The sequence below is a fragment of the Lissotriton vulgaris genome, chromosome 1_1, assembly GCF_964263255.1.
Source record: "Lissotriton vulgaris chromosome 1_1, aLisVul1.2, whole genome shotgun sequence".
In the NCBI taxonomy this organism is placed as follows: Eukaryota; Metazoa; Chordata; class Amphibia; order Caudata; family Salamandridae; genus Lissotriton; species Lissotriton vulgaris.
Window position 1 is genome coordinate 412381259 of NC_141685.1, and position 25591 is coordinate 412406849.

At 44.4% G+C, this 25591-nt stretch overlaps 1 protein-coding gene across 1 annotated transcript in view; it reads left to right on the forward strand.

Annotated features, from left to right (window-relative positions):
* Positions 1-12930, forward strand: part of LOC147747282 (uncharacterized) — a 142117-nt gene extending 129187 nt beyond the window's left edge. Inside the window, exon 3 of the mRNA XM_086925163.1 lies at positions 12404-12930. Within this exon, the coding sequence (XP_086781289.1) occupies positions 12404-12930 (527 nt within the window). The remainder of the gene's footprint in view (positions 1-12403) is intronic.
* The last annotated feature ends 12661 nt before the right edge of the window (positions 12931-25591 follow it).

The following is a 25591-nucleotide window of genomic DNA, read 5'->3' on the forward strand; positions in this document are numbered from 1 at the left end:
GTAACGCAGACTTTTGTCCCCGTTGTAATCCGTCGTGCCTATCTCCCCCCCCCACTGATTGATTGCTTGGCCCGAACTGTTGTTCGTGGATTGTTTTCTGGAGATTCTCTGTCTGCAAACAGGGAAGAACAGGTTCTCTCTTTGCAGGTAGTGAAAGGGTAGGTAACGCAGACTTTTGTCCCCGTTGTAACCCGTCGTGCCTACTTACTCTCCCCATTGATTGTTTGATTGACCGAACATTGACTGTTCGATATTGGTTCTTTTGAGGTATTCACCACCTGCAAACAACGAAGAATAGAAATATTCTGTCTAGTCTTTGCACGCAGTGATAAGATAGGTAGTGCAGACTTTTGTCCCCATTGTAATCCGTCATGCCTGTCTTCTCCCCACTGATTGGTAGCCTGTTTAGCCCGGACCGCTTATTAGAGATGAACCATCCGGCTCCACTGGAAGGCACCCCTAATAAGGACATGTTCATGAAGCATGGATTGACCGCTATAGCGTATAGCAAGCTGTGGCATAAATATACGAAAAAGGATCGAGAAAGTCAGTGGCCACTGATAGGGTCCTTCGATGAGGATAAAATAAACGCACCAGAAACAGCCCTTGGTAAACACAAGACAACGCCCACTATGCTTGATAGTCTCGGCATGTGGCGCAAAGAAACCGAACAGCGTAAAAAGAGAAATGAGAGTAGGTTGGGAAAAGAGCTGCGAAAGGCAGCCCACCTAGCTGCTAAGAAACTAGAAGAAGAGATTAAGGAAAGAGAGGAAGCCAAACAGAAACTAGAGGTAGAAACATCAAGCCAGTGTCCGGTCAGAACGCCCTCTACGCTCTATCCTGAACTGCCCCTGAAACAGCGAGCCAACGATGATCTTTTGTTAGGTCCTCCGATCATCTACATGCCCCCTCCATATGCCCCTTCCCAACCCTTAGCACAGCACCCGCCACCCCAAAGCACAGACGAGAGTAATACCAGAGCTTTGGCCCCCATGGCCTCTATGCCGGCCGAACCCCTTGTATCAGACACAGCACAAGCAATAGTGTTAGATGACCCTGAGACCCGAAAGAGTGGTTCCGCGAGAACAAACAGATTAAGCAAGGATGAGCGAGCAGGGATTGACAAGATAGTGAGGACATTGGTAGAAAGAAAGGAAAGTGAAGAGTACATCACGGATATGTTCAACTCATATGCAGGGAGCCACAGACGACATTTTGCCGTACGACTGTGTTATCATGTCTTGAATGCGTACGAGGACCGATATCGAGACAAAGGTCCCGAGAGCCTAACGACTCTGTATAGGAAAGTCGATATCGGGGATGAGGCCGAGTGTGATGTGACGGACCTCCTTACGCGTACGCTTGAGGTTTTTCGCCACCTCACTGAACAGGATTCGGAAGCTAAACCCACGACTCCCGTAGCGACCGAACCGCAAACTGAGCGAGCTAGCGCCATGATGCCAATAAGAGAGGCTGCCCCTTACTGGGTTCCTCCACGAGGTCTAGGAACACACGATGATGTCAACCACCAAGATGCAAAAGGGAGGGTTGTGTACAACTGGGTCTACCAGCCATGGGATCGGCAAGATATTCTGACGTTTCGGAAATCTCTGCCTGATTTACGTAAAAACCCCACTGCTTTCTATACTGAATTAGGTACCGCCCTAGGTTCAACGATTATGACCTTGGCTGACATCGACTTGTTTTTCGGGTTATGTCTACCAGCTGATGTGTGGAAGCAAATCCGGAAAGTCGACCACCTCAAGCTGTTCGGACATACCTGGTCACAACTCGATGGCATAGATAAACAACGGGAGCCTGGGCAGAAGCCTCTGAAATCCATTCTAGACCTCCCCGATAAAATTGTACAGAAATTGAAAACCCTGATCCCAGAAAAGAAAGTGGACTGGTCGATAGTAACGGCTTGTCGTCAGAAACCCCAGGAAGATGTATCGGACTACTTCTCCCGATTTGAAATGGTGTTCTCCGATTACAGCGGCCAGGACCTGACCACTGCAACCGGACACCACTTGTTCGTCCAGAATTATGTTAAGAGTTTGTCACCGGAAGTCTCCCAGAAACTGCAGGCCAGCGAGAGTAGTTGGGCAGCCTCCAAACCTGCGGCTATCCTTCAGATGGCCCAATATTACGAACACCAGAAAAATGAAAACGATAGAGCAACAGAGAAAAAGAAGAAAGACCTAAAAGAGAGAGTGATGATTGCACAACTGCAAGGGGTGACTATAGGATGAGAGCAATACAAAGGAAACTATCAGACAAATGCCCCTAGGAACGTGCCTCCTAAAGACCGCACCCCGACATCCCGCATTGGACGTACAGACATTAACGAGGACCAGTGTGCCTTCTGTAAAGGATTCGGCCATTGGAAATCCCAGTGCCCGGTCCTGTTAGAAATGAACAGAAATAGGGACCCCAAGGACGTAGCAGGTGGACCGAGAAATAGAGGACAGCAACAAGGGCCCGCAAATAACACGACTAACGATAGATCAAACAGACCAAATACATTCGACCGACCCAGACAAAATCAGTACCAACAGTCTGACTGTGACGATGCCCACGACTTCGCATAGGACTGCCAAGGGCAAGGGAGGGATCCAGTCGAGCTCTATGTTGACCAGCAAGGTCCTTATGTCACCGCTAAGGTCCTGGGTACCAAGTCTCCATTTCTGGTAGACACTGGCGCAACACGTAGTGCGTTATCTAAACGACTGATTCCAAGGGCACCCTTGTCTGGCTCACTTGTGACATCGATAGGTTTCGATGGAACGCCCTCCACTAACCCTTTGTCCACTCCAATCTCCTTCGACTTAGAAAACAATCTCACTGACACGACGTTTTTGCTTTCCGCCAACACCCCTGACGCCATTATGGGACTTGACTTACTGAAACACTTCCGAGCGACTATTAGATGTTCCCAAGACGGAGTTCGAGTTTTCCTGTATGACAACCCCATTCTGCTCGAACATTGCCCTTCCCGACGCATGTTTTCTATCAATAACGCTGACATGTCCCTGCTTGACACTCTGCCTCCGTATCTGTGGGCCAAGACAGATTCGGACGTAGGACGCATGATGATTGACCCAGTGCACATCACTGTTCGACCGGACGCAACACTCCCAAAACTTCCACAATATCGGATATCGCCTGAGGGCGAGAAGGCATTGGTAAAGATTATTCAGTCACTGATAGACGCAGGAGTGGTAGAGGAAGTGGTTAGCAACGTTTGCAACAGCCCTATCTTGCCCATCATCAAGAAACAAGGAGAGGGAGATGAGAAAGCATACCGCTTCATCATTGACCTTCGAGAGATCAACAAAGTGGCTGTACCCCAGTACCCCGTGGTCTCAGACATCACCACTATCCTGACTTTGATTCCTTCTACTGCCACCACCTTCACTGTCATTGACCTCAAAAACGCATTTTTCTCTATCCCCATCCACCCAGACAGTCGGTATCTCTTCGGCTTCACCCTAAAAGCCCGCTCATATAGATTCTGTCGAGCACCCCAGGGCTACACCGAAAGCCCTAGCATCTACAGCCAGGCCCTCAAGAGGCAACTGGATCAGGTCCAGTTGCCCGATGGAGTGGTGTTGATCCAATACGTCGACGACATCCTTCTAGCGGCCGACACCACTCCACTAGCAGTCACAGCCACCATTCAACTCCTGCACTTCCTTGCGGAAAATGGCCACAAGGTCTCCAAAAAGAAGTTGCAATTCTGCCAACCCCAGGTCACTTACTTAGGCCACCTTCTGTCCAAAGACGGAAGGAAACTTACTCCCGACCGGATCCAAACCATTCTTGAAACCCCTGTCCCTAAGACTCAGAAACAGGTCCGCTCCCTATTAGGCCTCACCTCCTTCTGCCGACAGTGGTTACCAAACTTCAGCCTCATTGTGAAACCGCTGCTTTCTCTGCTAGCTAAAGATGTCCCCTTCCCGCTCCCTTGGACCCCTGAATGTCAATCCTCCTTCATAGAGCTGCGAGATGCCCTCTGTTCAGCCCCTGTCCTAGGTACCCCCGATTATACAAAGCCCTTCTCCCTCTACACTCACGAAAGGGAGGGGTGTGCTTTATCAGTCTTGACCCAGTCCATTGGCCCAAAGCAACGACCGTGCGCTTACTTCTCTGCCACTCTTGACCCCGTAGCCAGAGCCTTACCTACCTGCCTTCGAGCTGTAGCTGTCGCTGCTATCTCTATCCGACAGAGTGAGGGGATCGTGCTCTCGAATTCCCTCACGGTACTAGTACCCCATGCAGTTGACACCCTCCTGAACCAAACCAAGACACAACACCTGACGAGTGCACGACTGGATACGAACTGACTCTGCTCGCACCCACATCACCCTGAAAAGATGCACCACACTGAACCCAGCAACTCTGTTACCCCTACCAGAGAATGATCCCGATGTGCCCCCTGTACACGACTGTGTGACCCTCACGGACGAACAGACTAGAAGTAGAGTTGACCTCAGAGACACAGCTTTTCCTGACCCTGACGGAGAACTGTGGGTGGACGGCTCTTGCATCAAACTCCCCGATGGCACCACTTCAGCTGCCTATGCAGTCACCACAGCCCGAACTGTAGTAGAGACAGCCCGCATTACACAACGATCTGCACAGGCAGCGGAACTGATTGCCCTGACACGAGCATGCATCCTAGCAGCAGGAACCACAGCGAACATTTACACCGACAGCCAGTATGCCTTCGGGGTGGTTCACCATTTTGGGCTCCTTTGGAAGGAAAGAGGATTCTTGATCTCACACGGCACTCCCATCCTACATGGAGATCTAGTCTCCGCCTTGATCGAAGCTGTCCTTCTCCCCAAAAGACTTGCGGTCATCAAATGCCAGGCACACAAGAAAGTGACAGACATTATTGGACAAGGAAATGCACTAGCCGACCTCACTGCTCGAACGACAGCTGAAAATAGGGCGACAACACGCATGTACGTGACCAGGTCACAAGCAGAGAAATGGACCGACGCTAGGGACACTATCAGAGACATTCAAATGGCTAGCACACAACACGAATTGACTGAATGGGCACGGGTGGGACTGAAAGACGACGAAGGCTGCTGGCGGACAAAAGACACAAACAAATGGTTGCTACCTGACTCATACCTGATTCCCATACTGACTATGGCACACTCCCCTGCTCACATAGGATCAGCCCCCATGATTGAACTTGTCTCCAGAGTTTGGCACAACGACAAAATCACAGACTCCGCCAAACGTCTGGTCCAACAATGCTTGATATGCCTGCAACATAACGCCGGGAAAGGAACTGTAGTACCCCGGGCAGGGTTTGGGGTCCCCAATCACCCGTTTGAAGTCCTGCAGATGGACTACATCCAACTAGACAGATGCCAAGGCCTGAAATACGTACTTGTTGTGGTATGCGCATTTAGCAAATGGGTGGAAGCATACCCAACCCGTGACAACACTGCTATGGCCACTGCAAAAGTACTGTTAAAAGAATTCTTCCCTTGCTACGGCTTTTGTCGAATTTTATGGAGCGACAATGGCCCCCACTTCATAGCTGAAGTCATCCAGCTCATCTTAAAAGGGCTGGGTATCAAGCAAAAGTTCCACGCAGTCTTCCACCCCCAGTCCGCTGGACTTGTCGAGCGACACAATGCCACACTAAAGCTCAAACTGGCCAAAATAGTGGCTACCACGGGTCTGAAATGGCCAGACGCTCTCCCACTGGCATTGCTATCGATGCGTTCCACCCCCACCAAACACCACTTGACACCTTATGAGGTTGTTTTCGGCCGACCCATGAGCGTCTGGTCTGCACCAAAACCAACTTCCATTCATGACGTCCCGGACGTCCTAATGTCTGATTATCTGTATAAATTGACTGAAATTCTGTCTGTCATTCATCAGCAGGTGCAGCAGGCCATCCCCGATGCTTCCAGGGGTCCGGGCCATGACATCCAACCGGCGGACTACGTGTTAGTCCGGAATTTTCAACGGGCGAAGAGTTTGGAACCCCGGTGGACGGGCCCCTGGCAAGTACTGATCACCACCCGGACGGCTCTTCGAGTGGAGGGGAAACGGCACTGGCTGCACGCGCACCACTGCAAGAAGGTCTCCTCGACCCTGGCCACAACAGAAAATATCGACAACCAGGAAGAGCTCCTGAACAAGGATCGACCATCGCTGAACTGCTATCCCGATACCGAGGCACTTGAACTTGCAAAATTCTCTGATCCCACTGTGCCATCCAGAGAAGGGTATTTCCTGCGTCGAAAGGAGGGAGCTTCGGCTAAGTAGACCACGGACTAAGTTAAATCTCAGAACGGTGACCTAAACACCACCAAAGGTTACCCGGAGAGAAGCTAAACGAAATCTGTGGTTCTGCCCGCTACCGAGCACCTTGAAGATGATGGAAGCGCCAGATAAGAAGATGATGGAAGCGCCAAATAAGAAGATGATGGAAGCAACTGGAAATACCCGCTACAGGAACCCAAAGACTGACAATATGCACAAATCAAAGACAATCGCCTTCTTCATTGTCTTCCTCTTTTGCCTCCTCCTCATGACTTCCTTCTGGATCTTGGAGGAAAGCACACCTGCTCATCAGATATTGCTAACCACTGCGCAGCCTACTACCATGAAAGAACATTATTTGATCTCGCTCTCTCCTCAACTGAGAGAAAGGCGAAAGGAGTTCTGGAACAACTCCTTTGTGCAGCTACTGCACCAGCACAATCTCGCCACCAATGCCACCAACTGCTGGATCTGTGGGTTGCTACCCCACGCCACTGGACATTCGATACCTTTCATCCCTTCACCCTTCTCGATTTACGGCTCCTGCCTTGCTTGGCTGATCCTCTTGCAAGAGAGCTATAAGGACAATGCCACCTCCAGCAAAACCATGACGCATTTCTTTCATGAGGTCTGGCGAAACAAAACAAAGACACATTTCTGCCCACAGACCTCCAACAACTCTATCCACATGGACATCCCCGCTAAAGAACGAATTGAAATGCAAGTGTTCAACAATCCAACCAGACCCACCTTCTCCTACCTACGGAAACGAACGGCTGCCACTCTGACTGTGGCTCTATCTGTCATCAACGTCACAGGCCACATGTGCATAGAAGGGCTTGGGACACAGCTGGTAGGACGCATTGCTTGCCGTTTCACCAGAACTTTGGACTCTACCGATCCACCTTCCTTTGTCTCCTCTCCAAATATGTACTTCGTTTGCGGCACAAAAGCTTATACCTGGCTCCCCAAAGGCTGGGGGGGCACTTGTTTCATCTCCTTCATCCTTCCTCCGACCTATGTGGCCCCCGCAAATCACCATAGACAAAAACGAGCCAAGGACATTGAACAAGCCAACTCAACAGGAGCACAGTTCCTCGATGCTATGAAGGGACTTGTTCCACTCTGGGGCCCGATGGCAAACAGCCGTGCCATCCGACATCTGACTCAGGCAGTCGAGACAACAATGAACATCACAGCTGGTATCCTTGCTAACAACACAGCCGAGCTTCAAGCGGTCCGCCTGGTGGCTCTCCAGAACCGCCTCGTTCTAGATGTGGTTCTTGCGGACCGTGGAGGAGCATGCCGGATTATTGGGTCCAGCTGCTGTACATATATACCGGACAACTCTCCCTCAGTGTACAAGGCCATCGAACACCTCCAGAGACTGTCTTCAGAAGTCCACCAGAAGCAGGAAGAATGGTCGCTTGGTGGATGGTTCTGGAGTACTGTTAAGAACTGGGGTTGGAGACTGTTTACCATCATCCTAATTCCTGTAGTTGTAATATGTGGATTATGCTTAGTCATTCACTGCCTGCCGCCTCTGTGTTCATTATGTACGAGTTGTATTTGCCCTAAGACTGTGGACTTCAATGCATGGGAGCATTATATGATGCCGAGGTTAGGAATTTAATGAAGATCGACATTGAGTAGACAAGCTGGCTAGATATGTTGAAAAGGGAGGACTGTTAAAACTTAGGCTGCAGCGTCAACATTATCGGCGCCATCTTGCCCCCTTTTCGAGCCCATTTTGAGTACCATGGCCTCTCTGCCCATCGCTGATAGCCAGCGCGTCTTTCTCTCTCTCCCCTGACCTCGCAAGCATCCCCCGCATGCTGACAGCCCCCGCTCTCACATGCCTTGGGTCATAAACCCCTCTTCAGCGCAGCTCTGCCTCGGAACCCCATCCTGTTCCCAGCGCGACACCTCCCTTCATTCCTTTCATGGTCCCGGGTCCTTTGATAAAACCCCCTTTCCTGTGTGCCTGCTTGTCTTACTCGTTCCCAGGCCGCCACCTGGCCCTGCGGATACTGTTTATTGCCCCCCTGTACAGTAGGAAGCTTCCCCCATCAAAGGATCCACGAGTTGATCAAAGCCCCCACCCTATGAGATCCGATCGATCTCATACATTCCGTGAATCGGCGGAATGTCCAGCTGCGCGATAATCATCACCTGTTGCGACCGGGGTGGGGACTCCAACTGTAAATGTGTGTGAGAACGGGCCTGAAGCGGGGATTCCGAGGATGTCTTTCCGTACATCAAAGTATTGACAAAGATGTGTTTCACGCAATAAAGCAATAAACTTGTGTATAAGAGGCCAGGCCTCAGAGATGCGTTTAGAGCACCTCGAGAAGATACCCTGTTGTCTGATTTGATGTGTTCTGCTCCGTCGGAATAAAACTTCTGTTTCCTGCCTTCCAGTCTCCAGCGCCTGCCTCTTTGTTTGGTAACTTGAGTGGGTATAGAGGCGGTTAACGCCGGGCAACTCTGAAAAAGGTCATCGGCCCTACCTTTTTCCACATACTTTTTGTCCAAACCTTTACTAAGAATCAACATTAAAAAGGTTTATAAAAATGTTCTCAAATAGAATGACAATGTTTTACAGCTAAGTATTAAACATTTCTATAAAAATAGTAATATATGTTACTCAAACAACCTTCTCTTCAAACACACTATCCTTCATTCATATTGCCCATAGTGTTCACCAATGCTTCCTAAATCGTAATGATGACTACTTAATTTACCTAACAGAGTTATAATCAATTTAGAGTTATTCTTTATCAACAGTACTGCATTGTTATTAGGTACTTGAAAGTATAAATACCAAAAGCACGATCTATTCAGTGTCTATACAATACATTTGTTTCAATCGTAGCTCTTTGCAGATGTACCAACAGTGGCTTATACTCTTAGTTATCCTTAGTTATCTGTCTACATGTGTTTCTGCAACACAGTGCCTTCATCAGGAAAGCTACCTCCAGTACTGAGTCTTGTAGGTATCTTATTGCACTAGATTTTCAAGACCAATAGACAAAATGAAGCTGAGTAGGGTATGTCTACAAATAGAACACAACAACAACAGTGCTCTGGCATGCTCAAATAAGCTAGGTCTTGGGATCTTTTCTCCACGAGCATGTTAAATGAGGTCTGTAGTCCACATGTGCACTGTGAACCAGTCTGAGCCAGATGGCGATGTCTGCCTGCTTGCCGTTCAGGTTGTGTCCAGCAAATCAGGCCTTTGCTTTTTACAAGGATCCGCGGGTACCCATGAATACCCTGCAGGTAAATCAGTGAAGGTTCCGTGTCCCTAGATAACTATACATTTCTTTTTTAATAACTCTCAAACTACTGAACAGCTTAACCCCTAATCACAACATGCACAATCTGAGGACCAAGATTAGATTTTCTCGCAAATGTGGTGTAATTCCGTTCAGCGTTTCAGGCTATAACTGTGTTTAAAACCTATTCCCATGGACGTTGCATGGGAAAAAATTATTTTGGGAACCCCTCCCCTTTTTCTTGGCCCCCACTTGAGGAATCACCCTTTAAACTTTGCAGATAGCAGCAGAAGTGACCAGTACACTACTTTTGAAAATTTAATGAAGATTTATCAAACGCCAAACCAAAACAAGAGGGTACAGGGTCACTATGTTTAGGAAAAACATTTTTAATAACCTCAGGAATTCACTGAAAAAACCACAGGGACATTATAGATATGCTCAACTATAACTTACGCCCCACCAATGCACTGCTAATGACCTCACAATTTACATCGCTCAGGACATGGTCAGTGATCACTAATGACAAGATCCATGGAACCACTCACACACCCACTCTTACCCCATACAACCTCTCGTACACCCACTCACATTCCCTCACAACTACTCACATACCCATTCACAGACCCATACCAGTACTCACACAGCAACTCACTCATGGATACAGCCACTCATACAACCATTCACTCACCCATACAATCACTTATACAACCAATCACTCACCCATACAGCCAGTCACATAGCCACACACTCACCCATCTAGCTACCCACACACCCACTAATTTACCTACACAGTCACTGACACACCCACTCACTCGCCCATACATCCTCTCAACACAGCCACTCACTTACCCATAGAAGCATACACACATGCACTCACACAACCATTTACATACCCATTCCCACATCCAAGCGAGCAATCACACATCTGCTCACTCACCCATGCATCCACTTACATGCACTCACTCTCCAATACAGCCACTCATACACCAATTCACTTAACCAAACACCCACTTAAAGAGTCACTCATTCACCCATACAGCCACTTACACACCAATCCCTCATTCATACAGTCATTCAGACACCCACTCACTCATCCATACAGTCACTATACACCCAGTTATTCACCCTTAGTGCCACTCACACTGCCACTCACTCACCCATGCAGCCACTGACAAACCCACTCACTCACCAATACAGCCACTCACACCACATCTCACTCATCCACACAGCCACTCAAACACCCACATATACACCCGTGCAGCCACTTACACACCCTTACAAACAAACAAGGATGCATACAGTCACACACTCATTAAATATATGTTAAAATCAGCATCACTCAGTAGTAGTGCACCTTGTACGCTAATTTAACTTTTGTAGTAGGATACTTTATATTTTTAACACCCATAAACTGTTAAAAACACTTACACTTATTTAATGATATCATCAGCAATTTCATTTGAGATGTCATCATGGATGTCACTGCCCATTTCATGAGAGATGTAATATGGGAGGTCATATGCAGTGCATTGCGGGACGTATGTCGTAATTAGCTCAGGTAACTATAACTGCTGAATGTCACTGGTTTTGTATGAGTGGAATCTGATCCTAACTATAATGCCCCTGTAACCTTTGTTTTTTCAGTGAATGTTTTAGTTTAAAATAAATTCTATTTTCTAACTGTAACAAACTTGTAACCTTTGTTTTTTTTAAAGTAAATATATATATATAAAATATCACCAAAGCACTCACGGATTTCAGACACAAGAGCACTCAAGGGTCTAGCAGAGGACAGTGACATCGTCATTTGCCCAGCAGACAAGGGAGGTAACATTGTGATCTTAGATAGAGAACACTACATCAGTGAGGCCAAACACCAACTCAATGACCACAACTTTATCTTCATATTACCCATGACGTGTATGACAGCAGCATTAACAACATTTGGGACAAACTTTCAGAATGGAAAGATAAAGGCATTTTGACATGGGATGAGTATTGCTACTTAAAAAGGGACTATCCCATTCTATCTGTGTTATATCTTTTACCTAAAGTGCACAAAGACTCGAACAACCCAACAGGAAGGCCGATTGTTTCCTCCAGGGGCAGTGTAACAGAACATGTGTCCAAATACATGGACCATTTTCTCAGGGAACATGTCATCAATCTCCCTAGTTATATTAGAGACACCAAAGTCTTCCTTGTGAAGATGCAGGATGTGGCCTGGTGTGATGACTTTATGTTTGACAAAATAGAAGTGTGGGAAGTGCACAACACGGTTGAATGTAGTTTAAATGCTTATTTAAAACGGGATGGGTGCACTCCAGGGTGGCGTTTCCGTCAGGCGCCTAGAGATATGAAGCTTATGGGTGTACGCAAAGATATGCATGTACATCCCCTGTGGGAGGCACTCCTTAGATGTTCAATACAATGATTCCAAAGTTCAAAGAAAAAATGTAGATTTATTAATCAATCTTCATTCATAGAGGTTTGTTTTCCAATGATATTCTCATCATATCACTGCAGTAAGTAGACAGTGCAACATATACATGGTAAACGCAAACTCCAATGCATTTCGGACTGCACGCCCTTTGTCAAGGAGAGCTGGAAAGAAAGAAGAAACAAGCCCAAATCAGAACGTCACATTAATCAAAAACTCCATGCGAGTACATTACTCAGATATCATCGAGCCCTCAGAATCCCACGCGGATTACGGATAGCCCTCAAACCGTCCCTCTGCAAGAATTCCAAAACTTTCAAGGAAAAGTGGAATGGTATACTAAATAAGTGCAGTCTGGACTTGATCCTTCTCATTGTTGAAGAACTGGACGGCATCCTTAAAGACTTAGAACAAGAAATCAAGGAAATTGATAGTGAACTTAAAGATTTATTGACACCAGAAGAGCTCACCAACACCCTTGAGGACATTAAAACCACTCTTGATAAACATCAAAGAGAAATCAATGAACGTAAAATCCGAAAATATCGAAGAGACACGCTTGACTTCAAGCTAGACGAAGTGTACACGTGGGCTGATGTGTATGCCCAACGCCGACGCAACAGGCCCTATAATACACAGACCGACACTTCATCCTCTGGAAGTGACGCCTCTTACCGACCTTCACATAAAACCACCACCACAGCTCCTTCTAGTCAAACGTCTACTAGCGACCAAGCATCTACTTCTACAACCGGACAAGACCAATCATCTACTGTTCATTTTTTAGGATCAGACCCAGAAGTAACCGAAGACCCAGGAGGAGCAAGAAGAAAAGAAAAGGAAAAGAGTCCTCCGAATACGCGGAGCACGGTCACCAAGAAGGACCTCAAACCCAAAAAACCCACCTAGTCATCAACATCTCTGACACCAATATTCCCAAACATCAAATGGATCTCCTCGAGAAAGGTACATCATTTATCCCTGTGACTCAAACTAACCTACTCGAACTCGAAGTGAGTACATTCAAGTTTACCAGAAAACTTAGACTACGTCATTTTTTCGACAACATCTTACCTCCCAACACCAATGTTAAAAGTGACCAACTCAAGGGCCTACGACCACCCAGCACCTATCAGGCTCCTAATAGCCATAAGTGTATTAACCTTTTTGAAAACCTTGTACGTAATGACGTGTCCAAAATAAACTTTAAAAGTTCACCCAAACACAGAAACATCACACAAAAGGACCGAGACACTCTCAAAACCCTGGCTAACAATCCACACATTAAGTGTGTTAAAGCTGATAAAGGAGGGGCTCTCGTGATCATCAACAGTACCATGTACACCCAACGCTTGCTTGAACACATACAAGATCCCAACACCTACATGGAACTTGATAACAACCCCACAAAGGAGTTCCAAAGCAAAACATAGTTGGCAAAGCACACCAATCCGGCAAAATTGAAGATCGCACGAAAAATTATCTACTCAAGAAACACCCTAGAAGCCCTAGAATCCAAATGAGCCCAAAGATACACAAAAATCTTCTCGATCCACCTTTTCGACCCATCGTGTCAACTAAAGGATCAATACATGAACCCACGGGCAAGTACATAGATAAATATCTTCAACCTCTGGTCACCAAATCCAACAGTTACATTAAAGACACCACTGAATTCCTCACCAAACTGGCCCACATTCAAGTTAACACCAACGATTCATTGATACTGTGTACAGCTGACGTTAGCTCACTGTACACTTCCATACCCCACCAGGGAGGGATTGAAGCTGTCGAACAAGTTCTTCTTGAGAGCAACATCGACCCTCTCATGCAAACTTTCATCATGGAACTTATGGTGTACACGCTATACCATAGCTACTTTCAAGAGGATGAAAAATGGTACCTTCAGCTATCTGGAATGGCGATGGGCAATTGTGCGGCTCCCACATATGCCAACATCTACATGGAGAATTTTGAAAAAACACATATATACGCCAATGGCACCTTCTACGACAAAATAAAGATGTATGTGCGATACATAGACGATTTATTCCTTATGTGGACCGATTCACAAGAGTCACTCAGCAATGCACTGACAGAACTCAACACTAAAGATGAACGCATCAAGCTTTCATGGCAAATAAGTGCCACAGAAATTTCATTCCTTGATGTGCATATTAAGATCACTGAAAAAGGAATCACCACCGATCTACATCGCAAAACCACCGACCGCAATAACACATTGCATTTCACCAGCTTCCACCGGGGATCACTCAAGAAGCATCTGCCCTTTTCGCAAATGCTACGTGTCAAACAGATTGTATCGGATGAACAAACTTACAACACTCGCATTAAGGAAATGCATCAACGTTTCCTAGATAGAGGCTACCCTGAAAACATCCTCAATGAAGCAGAAACACGAGTGGCCAATATCACTAGACAACAAAGCCTCTCCAAAAGTTTGAAACAACCCAACGAGCGCATGGTCCTGGTATACAAATATAAGAAAATTATCCTCAACCATTGGCCCATTTTACAATTGGAACCAGATTTTCGGGACATTTTTCACACTCCTCCACTGTTCGCTTACACCCGCAGCAAGAACATCAAAGAAATTCTCTCTACCCAAACACCGACCAACCAGAACCACAAAGGAACCCAACCATGCTTAAACTGTAGCAACTGTAATTGTATCATCGGAGGCAATAACATCAAACATCCTATGAAAGACCACCCTATTAAATTACAAGTAAACGCTACATGTAATTCCATGAACCTCATCTATGCTCTGAAATGCCCCTGCGGAAAAATGTATGTCGGCAAAACCGAAAGGAAAATTAAAGTTCGCATAAACGAACACAAATCCAACATCCGCACAAAGCAAGAAAAATCAAAATGTTGCCATGCACGTTCACGAGTTTCATCACACCATAGCACAACTTCAATTTACAGTATTGGAAACCATTACCCGCACTGAAGGCATAGACAATCGCAAACTACTACTCAAAAAAGAACTGGAATGGATATATCGCTTGCAGACTCTCAAACCACATGGATTGAATGATCGCGTTGAATACAGTTGTTATCTTTAATTGTAATTTATAATTGTAATTACACCGCATTGCTCTTTATTCCTTTGTACTCTTTTTCACCCCTTCTCTGTTTATCTTTGTTTATCTTCAGCCATTCCAGTTTCTTTTTCTCCGTAACCCACTCCAAGATAGCCCCCACGTTCATTTTCCACGTAGTCCTCTCTTTACTTCCTGCCCGTCACTTTCCTTTTATTTACACTCCCTCACGCCGGCCGCGCGAATTGAATCTCAACACACGGATCCCGGCATTGACGCAGCGACCTACACGGCTACCGCCATGAAGTAAGTGCTGTAACTGCACGCAGGTTCTCGCTACGGAACTGTGACTATCCAATTGTCTAACCGCTCACTCCTTTCATTTCACACTTGTCATTTCACTTCACCACGTCAACCCACGGCCCCCTACACCGGCGGCTTATTGCTCTTTACTTGTTCTCATCCTACTAACTCTCCGTGCACACACCTATGGACTCGCATGTTGCACACCCCATTTTTTAATTTTGGAACACAACCCAATCACTACATTGATCGGCACTTTAAAATTCATTTCCTCTTCTATCACTCGCTATCTGTGTTTTCACACATCCCCCCCCCCTTCCCTGATTTGGGCTTGTTTCTTCTTTCTTTCCAGCTCTCCTTGACAAAGGGCGTGCAGCCCGAAATGCATTGGAGTTCGCATTTACCATGTATATGTTGCACTGTCTACTTACTGCAGTGATATGATGAGAATATCATTGGAAAACAAACCTCTATGAATGAAGATTGATTAATAAATCTAAATTTTTTCTTTGAACTTTGGAATCATTGTATTGAACATCTAAGGAGTGCCTCCCACAGGGGATGTACATGCATATCTTTGCGTACACCCATAAGCTTCATGACTTTATGTTTATCATACCCAATGTACATTCCCTGTATACCATTATTGATCCTCAGCAGGCACTGACGGCTTGCAAACACTTCCTTAAGAAGAACCTTGTTAGATTCTGGGAGCATAGCAACATGATCCTTGACATGACGGAGTTCTGTCTGAAAAACAATATCTTTCTTTTTGATGGTGAGCTGTTTATTCAGACCACAGGTACAGCGATGGGATCATGCTTTGCTCCCAGTTTCAACAATCTCTTCATGGGACTCTGGGAGGAGGAGATCTTCTAGGATCCAGCGTTCTCTCTGGACTTTGTACAGGTCATCACGTGGTTCTGCTACATTGACAACCTGTTCATCTTCAGGAGGGGCTCAATGCCTGAAGCTAAAGATTTTTTTAACGAAACAGAGGCTGAATACCTTGATGTCAAACTGGAGATCAGACATAATGCTATCCACACCATACTGTTTCGTAAAATGACAGCAGGCAACAGCATCCTTCCTGCCCTCAGCATTCACCTAGAAATGCTCAAATGGAGCATTCCATATGGGGAACTGTTGAGGGCCAAAAGGAACTGCAACACAAAGGAATCATTCACAGGAGAGAGCACCGCCATGCTTGAGAGATTCAGAGAAAGGGGCTACCCTAACTGGGTTCTTAAGAAAGCCGAAGAGAAAGCAGATTGTATCAATATAACTGACACTCTCGCAGACAAAACTCCACCTGACGACATGACTGAAGAGAATGGCACTAGAATCATACTCTCATCTCTCATACCATTCTGACATCAACAACATCAGATGCATTTTTGCCAACAACTGGATCACACTTAGGAATGACAACACTATAGGCGAGACGATTCAGCATCACGCTCAGACAGAGCAGGAAAATGAGAGACATGCTTGAACATAGTGACATCACCAGATACACTACCAACAGCGCGATCACAACCTACAGGGACACAGAAAGGTCATCTCACAATTCCTCACATGTAGAACCACATTTGTGATATATGCCATTGCGTGTCCATGCAAACAGTGGTATATTGGCAGTACCACATTGATGGGCAAAAAACGGATACTTGAACATATGCGGGCCATAACCAATAAGGACCCCAAATATCCGGTAGCCCGACACTACCAAGCCAAACACTTTTCTGACTCCTCAGTCCTTAGCTATTGCATTCTGGAACAGATCAGCAATAACCCCAGGGGGTGGGACAGAATGCTTAGTTTAAGACAGAAAGAGTTCAAATATATAGTAGACTTTCAAACCAAGATGACAGGGGGGTTGAACAAAGACGAGGAATTAGCCATTCACTTGAAAGAACAATAGTTTCCTACCTGTGTCTATCATTTAACATTTCCTCTAATGTACTGTTTGTGACATGTTCCCTAAGCCTGCAATGTCATTTTATGACTTGTTTTTCCTCCTTAGCAACACCAGTGCATCTAGAAAGGGTAAAACACATTTTTTATACTTGATCCTTCTTTCTGTTTAGGGTTCAGTTTTTATTAACCTGCATTTTTCTTCTTTTTTGCAGGAGGAAAGGAAGGGGCCCATTTCGCCTGATTTCACCTGCCTCGGGCTGCCTAAGCTTTTCTTCGGTTATCACCTTAGTTGGCTGATTTTGTCACATGGTAATTTCGTTACAGTGGTGGCAGGCAGGACTCCGCCTAGTATTTTCATTCTATGTCTGTTGATGGTACCCCTTGATACCCCTTGGACATTTGGTTTGCCTTTAGCACTTTGCTTTACATGTGCCCGTGCCCACTTGGGCTGGATCCCACCCCCTCACCAAGGTATGTCACTCAACCTCACGCCAGGACACTTGACCTGCCTTGTATAGTTATCCCGGCAGGGGTGTACCTTATGCTACATTGTGGGATCTACACTATGCAGTTTTTGCCCCAGTTGCATCGCACTTTGCGTTCACGTTTCCATCTGGCTTTACTTACGTTGTTAATCATACTGTATTTATGCATGCCTATGTTTACTATGCTACCAGGCATATTGCATATATATATTGTTTAAAGTTACAGTTTACCATTCCACCATGGCTGCCATTTTCACTTGACACACCACTTCCTGTGTGCCTCTCCCATGTGATGTTATTTAAGCCAATCATGTTTTCCTGCACTTTACTTGTGACCAAGACTACAACTGTAGTCGAAACGCAGAGTGTAATTAAACGCTTTTGCAAGTTACTTTGTCTCGGATCCCTTTTATCTTGAGAGCGCACATACTTTGGACCTTTTTAGATATATATATGTGTATATGTATGTATTCACTGAAAAAAACATAGGTTTCAGGGGCGTTATAGTTAGGTGGACATTTCACTGGTACATAACCATAGAAATTCCCCCGTTATAGTTAGTTTAGCTAAGTATAAGTTGTGCGCCCACAATGCACTGCTGATGACGTCACATATTACATCACTCATGACATGGTCAGTGATTTCACTCATGACATCACTCATGACATCTCAAATGACATCGCTCATGAAATCTCAAATTACATCACTCATCACATCACTGATGACATCATCCTTGTGATAGAGTAGCAGACCTCCTCTCACCCTAATATAACCTTTGATACACACACTCAAAAATACAAACTAACATTTTCCAAACAATGGACATACCAATACCAGTTACAGCACACCTATTCAGTAATTCCAAGATCTACACACACATCCACTCATTCACCAACAGTCTCTATACAATCACTCATACATGTACTCACTCATCATATGTACTCATACACATATACATCCTGTTACACACCACCACTCATCCATAGAGTTACTCAGACACATAGTCACACATGCAGAGTATCAAACATCCATTTACTTGCATATACAGTATAAACACGCTACCACAATAACTTCTACAGAAACTTACACATACTTACTCTCTTAAATAATCACTTATAGAAACACTTACTTATTTGTACAGTAACTCTTCCAATCTCTCACTCTCACATATACTCACTTATATACACCAATACTCACATATACTAGTTTAGTTTATGTAGTTACTCAAAGACACTATTGAGACTGTCATTCACTCACTAACACACCCATACACTCATTCATCCACCTATGCAGTCCTGCACACATGCTGTCTTCAACACATACAAACAGTGAGTCACTCATTCATGCATCTATGCACTAAGTAATACCCCCACCAAACCATACAGACACTCAGACACTCATACTGATACTCAAAAAACCAACTAATAACCCATATAGACATTCATGTAGCTACTCACCAACCCAATCAGCCACGTGTACACAAAGTGAAAGACTGAAACAGATATTTACATATTTAAACATTACTCACTAACCCATGTATTCACCAAGATACCCTTAATCAGTCATACAGTCAATTTTACAAAAAAATCATCCATTTAGACACTTATACACCCATTTATTCTTCCATCGACCTTGAGATATACATATATAAAACATATTTTCAGAAAAAACCCAAATTTACTGGATGATGTCATCAGTGATGTCATCAGGGATGTCTTTGAGATGTCATCAGTGATGTCATGAGTGATGCCACTGACCATGTCATAAGTGATGTAATATGTGACGTCATCAGCAGTGCATTGCGGGCGTGCGAGTTATAGTTAGCTGAACTAACTATAACGAGGGAATTTCTATGGTTTTGTACTAGTGAAATGTCCAACTAACTAGTACACCCTTAAAACCCATGGTGTTTTCAGTGAATTTCGAAAGTTTTTTAAATGCTAATTTCTAACTATAATGTGCCTGAAACCTATGGTTTTTTCAGTGAATATATATTTATTTATTATACTATGTATATATGTGAAAATGTTTCGGTCCTCCTGTTTGCCTCAGTAAATCCTCCTTCCTAATACAATACAGTGAGAATTAATTAAAACCAGTAGGTAAAAACGGGTGTTACAAAGCCTGGGTCAGAGCAACTTCAGGTTAACAGAATCATAAAGTTCAATGTTTTGCAAGATCAATCTCATGTACTTTGTGCAAAATATGCAAAAAGGGGTCCAAGTAAGATGTAACGCTCCAATACCTGACGAGTCTGCACTATATAAAACTGCATAAAAACTAAAAATAAAAAGTGTTTTGCACACTTCTGTCATTGGGCTATATGTGGGCTACATCTGGGTGATATTTGTGATATTTGTGCTACATTTGGGCTCTTTTTTTCTCTGGTGGCCATGTTGAGAGACTTATTTATTATGAAGTTTCCTAATTTCCCCATTTACTGCAGTCTCCTCAGTAGGAAATGCTTTCAGTTTTTACTTTGATTCCATCAAGAAGGCATTCAGATGTATCACACATTTCCCATAAATTAAGATTGATAGCACTCTATTTGTTTATTAGATCACTTTAGTAAAGCTACTGCTCACCAGGGAGTTAACTGGAAGTCTACTGCTGGTATTGAAAGTGATTGTTTCAGTCTGCATGTCAGAATGTTTTAATGAAATAGAAGAGGATTTGTGATCTCACTTAAAACATGCCCTACATTTTCTTTCTGAAGCACTAATCATATTTGTATGGCAAAATGAACCCCCTCATGTTGTTCCTTTTTAAGTGTTACCAGTTTATTCCAATCAAGATGGCTTCAGGTGTGCCATAATTTTGTCTTAAGTAAGACTGTTAGCTCTCTAGTTGTTCATTAGAACACTCTGGGAAGCTGCAGTAGAACACAAAGGCATCGACTGATAGGCTGCTCCTGTTGAAATATAACAGGAAGATATTTGAGATCTCACTTAAAACAAATCCTAATGTTTCTTTCTACAGCACTAACCATAATTTCTATGACAAAATGAACCCCCTCATTTTTTTCCTTTTTAAATTAAATGTTTTAAGAGTTACCAGTTTATTCCAATCAAGATGACTTCAGGTGTGCCATAATGTTGTCATAGTAAGACTGTTAGTGCTCTAGTTGTTCTTTAGAAAACTCTGGGAACATGCAGGAGAAAACAAAGGAATCAACTGACAGTCTCTGCCCTTGTTGGATGTACATGTTTTACTGAGAATGTCAGACTTCATTCTCACATGACTGAGAAAGATAATGTGAATTTACAGAAAATATCTCATTTTAGCTTCTGGAGCACCTTCCAAAAATCTATGAGACAAGCATGTGAAAATTGTTTTCTCTCAAACATGATTCATGATATCCCAGCAGAAGGTTTTTCACAGCGTACAATCACCTTAGAACACATCACAATTCCTGAAATTAGTATGGTACCATCAACAAATGAATTCTAATGTAACCAAAGTCTTTTATCACCCTTTATAGTTCTCCTTTTGGTAACCCTCAAAATCTTTGATTCACTACAATGCATTTCTTATGGGGCTCTAAAGAGCTCCCTATGCTAGAATAAAGTTGTATTTCATTTATAAATGTGAGCCATTTTTTCCTTGCATTATTTTCATATTATTATCTTTTTTTCGCATTAATTTCATAAATACTCTTATATCTTGACTTTGAGTTTCTTAGTCTGTAGTGCATGTCATAATCAAGAAAAATAAAAAATACATTGGGTTTTGGTCAGAAAAATAGTAAATACAATCAATATATAAAGTGCTATACACAAACATATACAGTGCTGTACAATATACTACAATAAATAATGTAAAAGCTCTTTCATCAGTCCATTACAATTCCTTTGTATAGACCATGTGATGGTCTTGGAAAAATACAAGGAAACACATATATACATTTTTCATGGAAAGGAGTCAATCATGAAAATGATCTATTCCCACTCTGTCTAAGCCACTTATATCTCACACTCTCACACATTCATACCCTCATTTTTATCATGCATATTTGTTCCAACCAATACTGATTGTCACCATCAAAGAAAAACGGAAAGAAACAATTATCTGAACTGTTGCTGTGCTGTACGTCAGAATCTTGAATAGTCCGGTCTACGTACGTTTTGGTGGAAAGAAAATAAAAACTCCATCTTCTTCAGGACCATCTATGCTGAATTCTCATAACAAGTAGTGGACCAGGGTGGGAAATATCTGTGAAAGTTTTTATTTTGATTAAAAGGCTATCTCCAATGTTTATTCTGCACACAAAAGTCACAGAGAAGTGACTTGCACCCATGTGTTTAGGGAATGAAAAAAGTCTGAAGAAAGGTTTATATTTGCCCAAAGGCCAAAGAAAATAGATACCTTATACCTCATGAGAAGCATATTTATGCTCTCAATATTATACAACTGTGTGAATAAAAATTTGAGTTCCATTGATGGAAAAGGTATGCCTCCACCAGAATAAAAGATATTACCTGTTAGAGCCTGCCAAATTTACTAGGGACTCCAACGCTGTAGGGCGTCATAAAACAACAAGTGGTGTAAGTATCTGTTTAGTGGATTACAACTGTTCAGACACATGTGGCCAGATCTTATTATCACCAATATGTATATTCTCACTGATTTGACAAATGTTATTACAATGACCATAGCATCATCTCTGTTTGTTACCTCCTGTGTATTTTCTCCTTTCACATCATCTGAGCACATGCTTCAAGTCGTGTGCGTGGATATTTTTTTATATCATGGGAACTGGATGTGACTTGGGATGCATTCCCTTGCATATTTTTTCCCCTTAACATGCAATTCTGTAAATGATGCATGATTATTATCAAGGGGGAAACGAATAACAGCCATATCTGACAGCATTAGTCTACGATACTGCTTAGTGTACTAAGTAGCTCTGCTTAAGGGGTTGTATTCCTAAGAACAGACTCACTGGCTGTGACAGTTTATTAAAGTAGCAGGTTGCAAATGCATGTTTTGCCCTTATCTAAATATGCTAGGGGGGTGAAGCTTGCCTGGCTCGAAGGTGGCCTCTCCGTGATCGAGCTCCGCCAGCCACCAGCTCTATCTGGCAGGAATTTGTGGCTTCTACTCTCTCGCTAATGAACGCTGATAAGGGAAGTATGCAGTCCTCCTTTTGCTGATTACACAGAAGTGCCTGAGGTCCATGTCGCTCCGATACAACCGGAGATCTGGCCAGAGGTGCAAGGTCTGTTTGCGTGCCCAACGTGCTCAATGCTGGTTTGTTGTGTGGGCTCGCCACTGGCTGGTGTGCTGAGCTGATGCTGAGCCGAAGATCACTTTTGAGCAGTGAAAATCCAGGCGGTGCAAAGACGCTGCAGAATCTGCAATGCCAGAGCCTGATAACTCAACAGAGGATACTATTGGTGATATAAAACAGAATATAGCTTTTATGCAGCAAGGCCAGTCGGCTATTGATTTAAACATCAACACCTTGGCCTATAGAAACGACAGAATGGTGGAAAGGGTCAACAAACATTCAGCGCCTGCACATGGCGGAATATCGTATCGCTGAAATGGAGGCTGCCCTGAAGTACCGAGCCGAAGACTTGAAAGCTCAATCGCAGCGCACTAATCTCCGCATCACAGGCTTTTCCCTAGATTGCCGCCGAGCCCCGGGCCAAAAAATCATGGGAACCCCCTTGCAAAAGCAGGTTGGTTTGTGATAGGTAATTTTGATGTCGCCTCAATAGGTTTTGATCCCTTGCCTGTCGCGGGTCCTTGACCCACCCACGTGAGTGAAGCACCATTTTTATTGGGAGACCTGGGGGATGCTGGGTGGGAGGAAATTTGTGGATCCACGCAGATTCCAGGACTTTCCCACACAGGAATGTGAGAAAAAAGTGATTTTTTTCAGCAAACTTTGAGGTTTGCAGGGGCTTCTGGGTAGGAGAATATTGGGAGACCCACTCAAGCCATACCTCGCTGGACTCCACCAGGTGTTAAGTTTCCAGAAATGTGTAGATTTGGTAGGCTTCCCTAGATGGCCGCCGAGCCCCGGGCCAAAAACTCATGGGTTCCCCCTTGCAAAGCCAGGTTGGTTTGTGATAGGTAATTTTGATATCGCCTCAATAGGTTTTCAACCCTTGCCTGTCACGGGTCCTCGACCCACCCACGCGAGTGAGGTACCAATTTTATCAGAATACTTAAAAAATGCTGGGGGTTTGGAAATTTGTTGAAACTTTCTGCAGCGTGAAATTTTAAGCACAATAATGCAAGGAAAATGTGACAGTCCTATTTTGAGGTTTGCAGGACATTGTGGGTAAGATAACTAGTTGGGATCCAAAAGAGAGACATCACCATGTTCTCCCAAGAGTGTTTAGTTTGCGACAATATCTGCAGTTGGTAGGTTTTTCTTAGATGAAAAGCACACCTTGGCAGAGAGACAAGAAAGACAAATATTACTGCACAGCCATCTATTCCTCAAGCACACACACATACTGGTTGGATTTGGCACAAGGGCGAGTAATGGTTCAGTATATAAAATTTTATTAACAAGAGATTTCACAAAAATGAAAAGCACTGTCATTAATTGAAAGGACAAACAACTGAACCAGTGACTCCCAGCTTGTGAGCTGTGAAGCCACGACAAGGCACCAATTGCTTTAAAGGCCATTCACACATCTTTCATACATGCTACACACAAGACCATTCACACCACCAGGCAGGAAACCAACACATTACAACATTCAAAAAAAGGGACAAGGTACACACTGCTTGACAAAAACATAAAAGACAAATATTTCTGCACAACCACCTATTCTTCAAGCAAACATACATATTGGTTGGATTTGGCACAAGGGTGAGTGATGATTCAGTATATGCAGTTGTATTAATCAGAGATTTCACAAAAATGAAATGCACTCTTAATAATTGAAAGGACGCGAAACTGAACCACTGACTCACAGCTTGTGAGCTGTAAAGCCACGACAAGGCACCAACCTCTTTCCAGGCCATTCATACACCTTTTATAAGTGTGACACGTACAAAACCATTCACAACGCTAGCCGCGGGCCCTGCATATTACAACACTCACACCAGCAGACAGCGCCATTCACCGGCCAATCACTTTCACACGCCCACATTCCTGAGAAGCAACCACACCAGCTCACGGATTGCGTGGAGTGGTGTTTTGCTAACAGTGTGTCTAGTGACCAGTAGGAAGTCACTACTCACACACCCCCAGCCAAGCACCAGTCCACCCACACCGCCAGTCAAGCGCAAGTCCACGTACACCGCCAGCCAAGCACCAGTCCATGCACACTGCCAGCCAAGCGCCAATTCACGCTTCAAGCACCAGTCCATGCACACCACTAGCCAAGCGCCAGTCCACTCACACCACCAGCCTTGCTCCAGCCCACACACACTGTCAGCCAAGCAACAGTCCTCACACACCCCCAGCCAAGCTCCAGTCCAGGCACAGTGCCAGCCAGCACCAGTCCATGCACACCGTCAGTCAAGCGCCAGCCCGCACACACCGCCAGCCAAGCACCAGTCCATGCACACCACCAGCCAAATGCCAGCCTACACACACCACCATCACATTCAGGAATTTTTTATACAAAAAAGAAAACACAAACAAATTGCAAATAGATACAAATCTACAAACACAAAATCTGAAACTAAATACATTGCACAAATGCCAACCTTGAAATTGAACAAAAAATATAAAACAATAAAGACTAGGCAGTTCACAATACCACTCATGGATGCTCCCAAAAATATTTTTGCGAATGGTACATTCTAAAACAAGCAGGCACACAC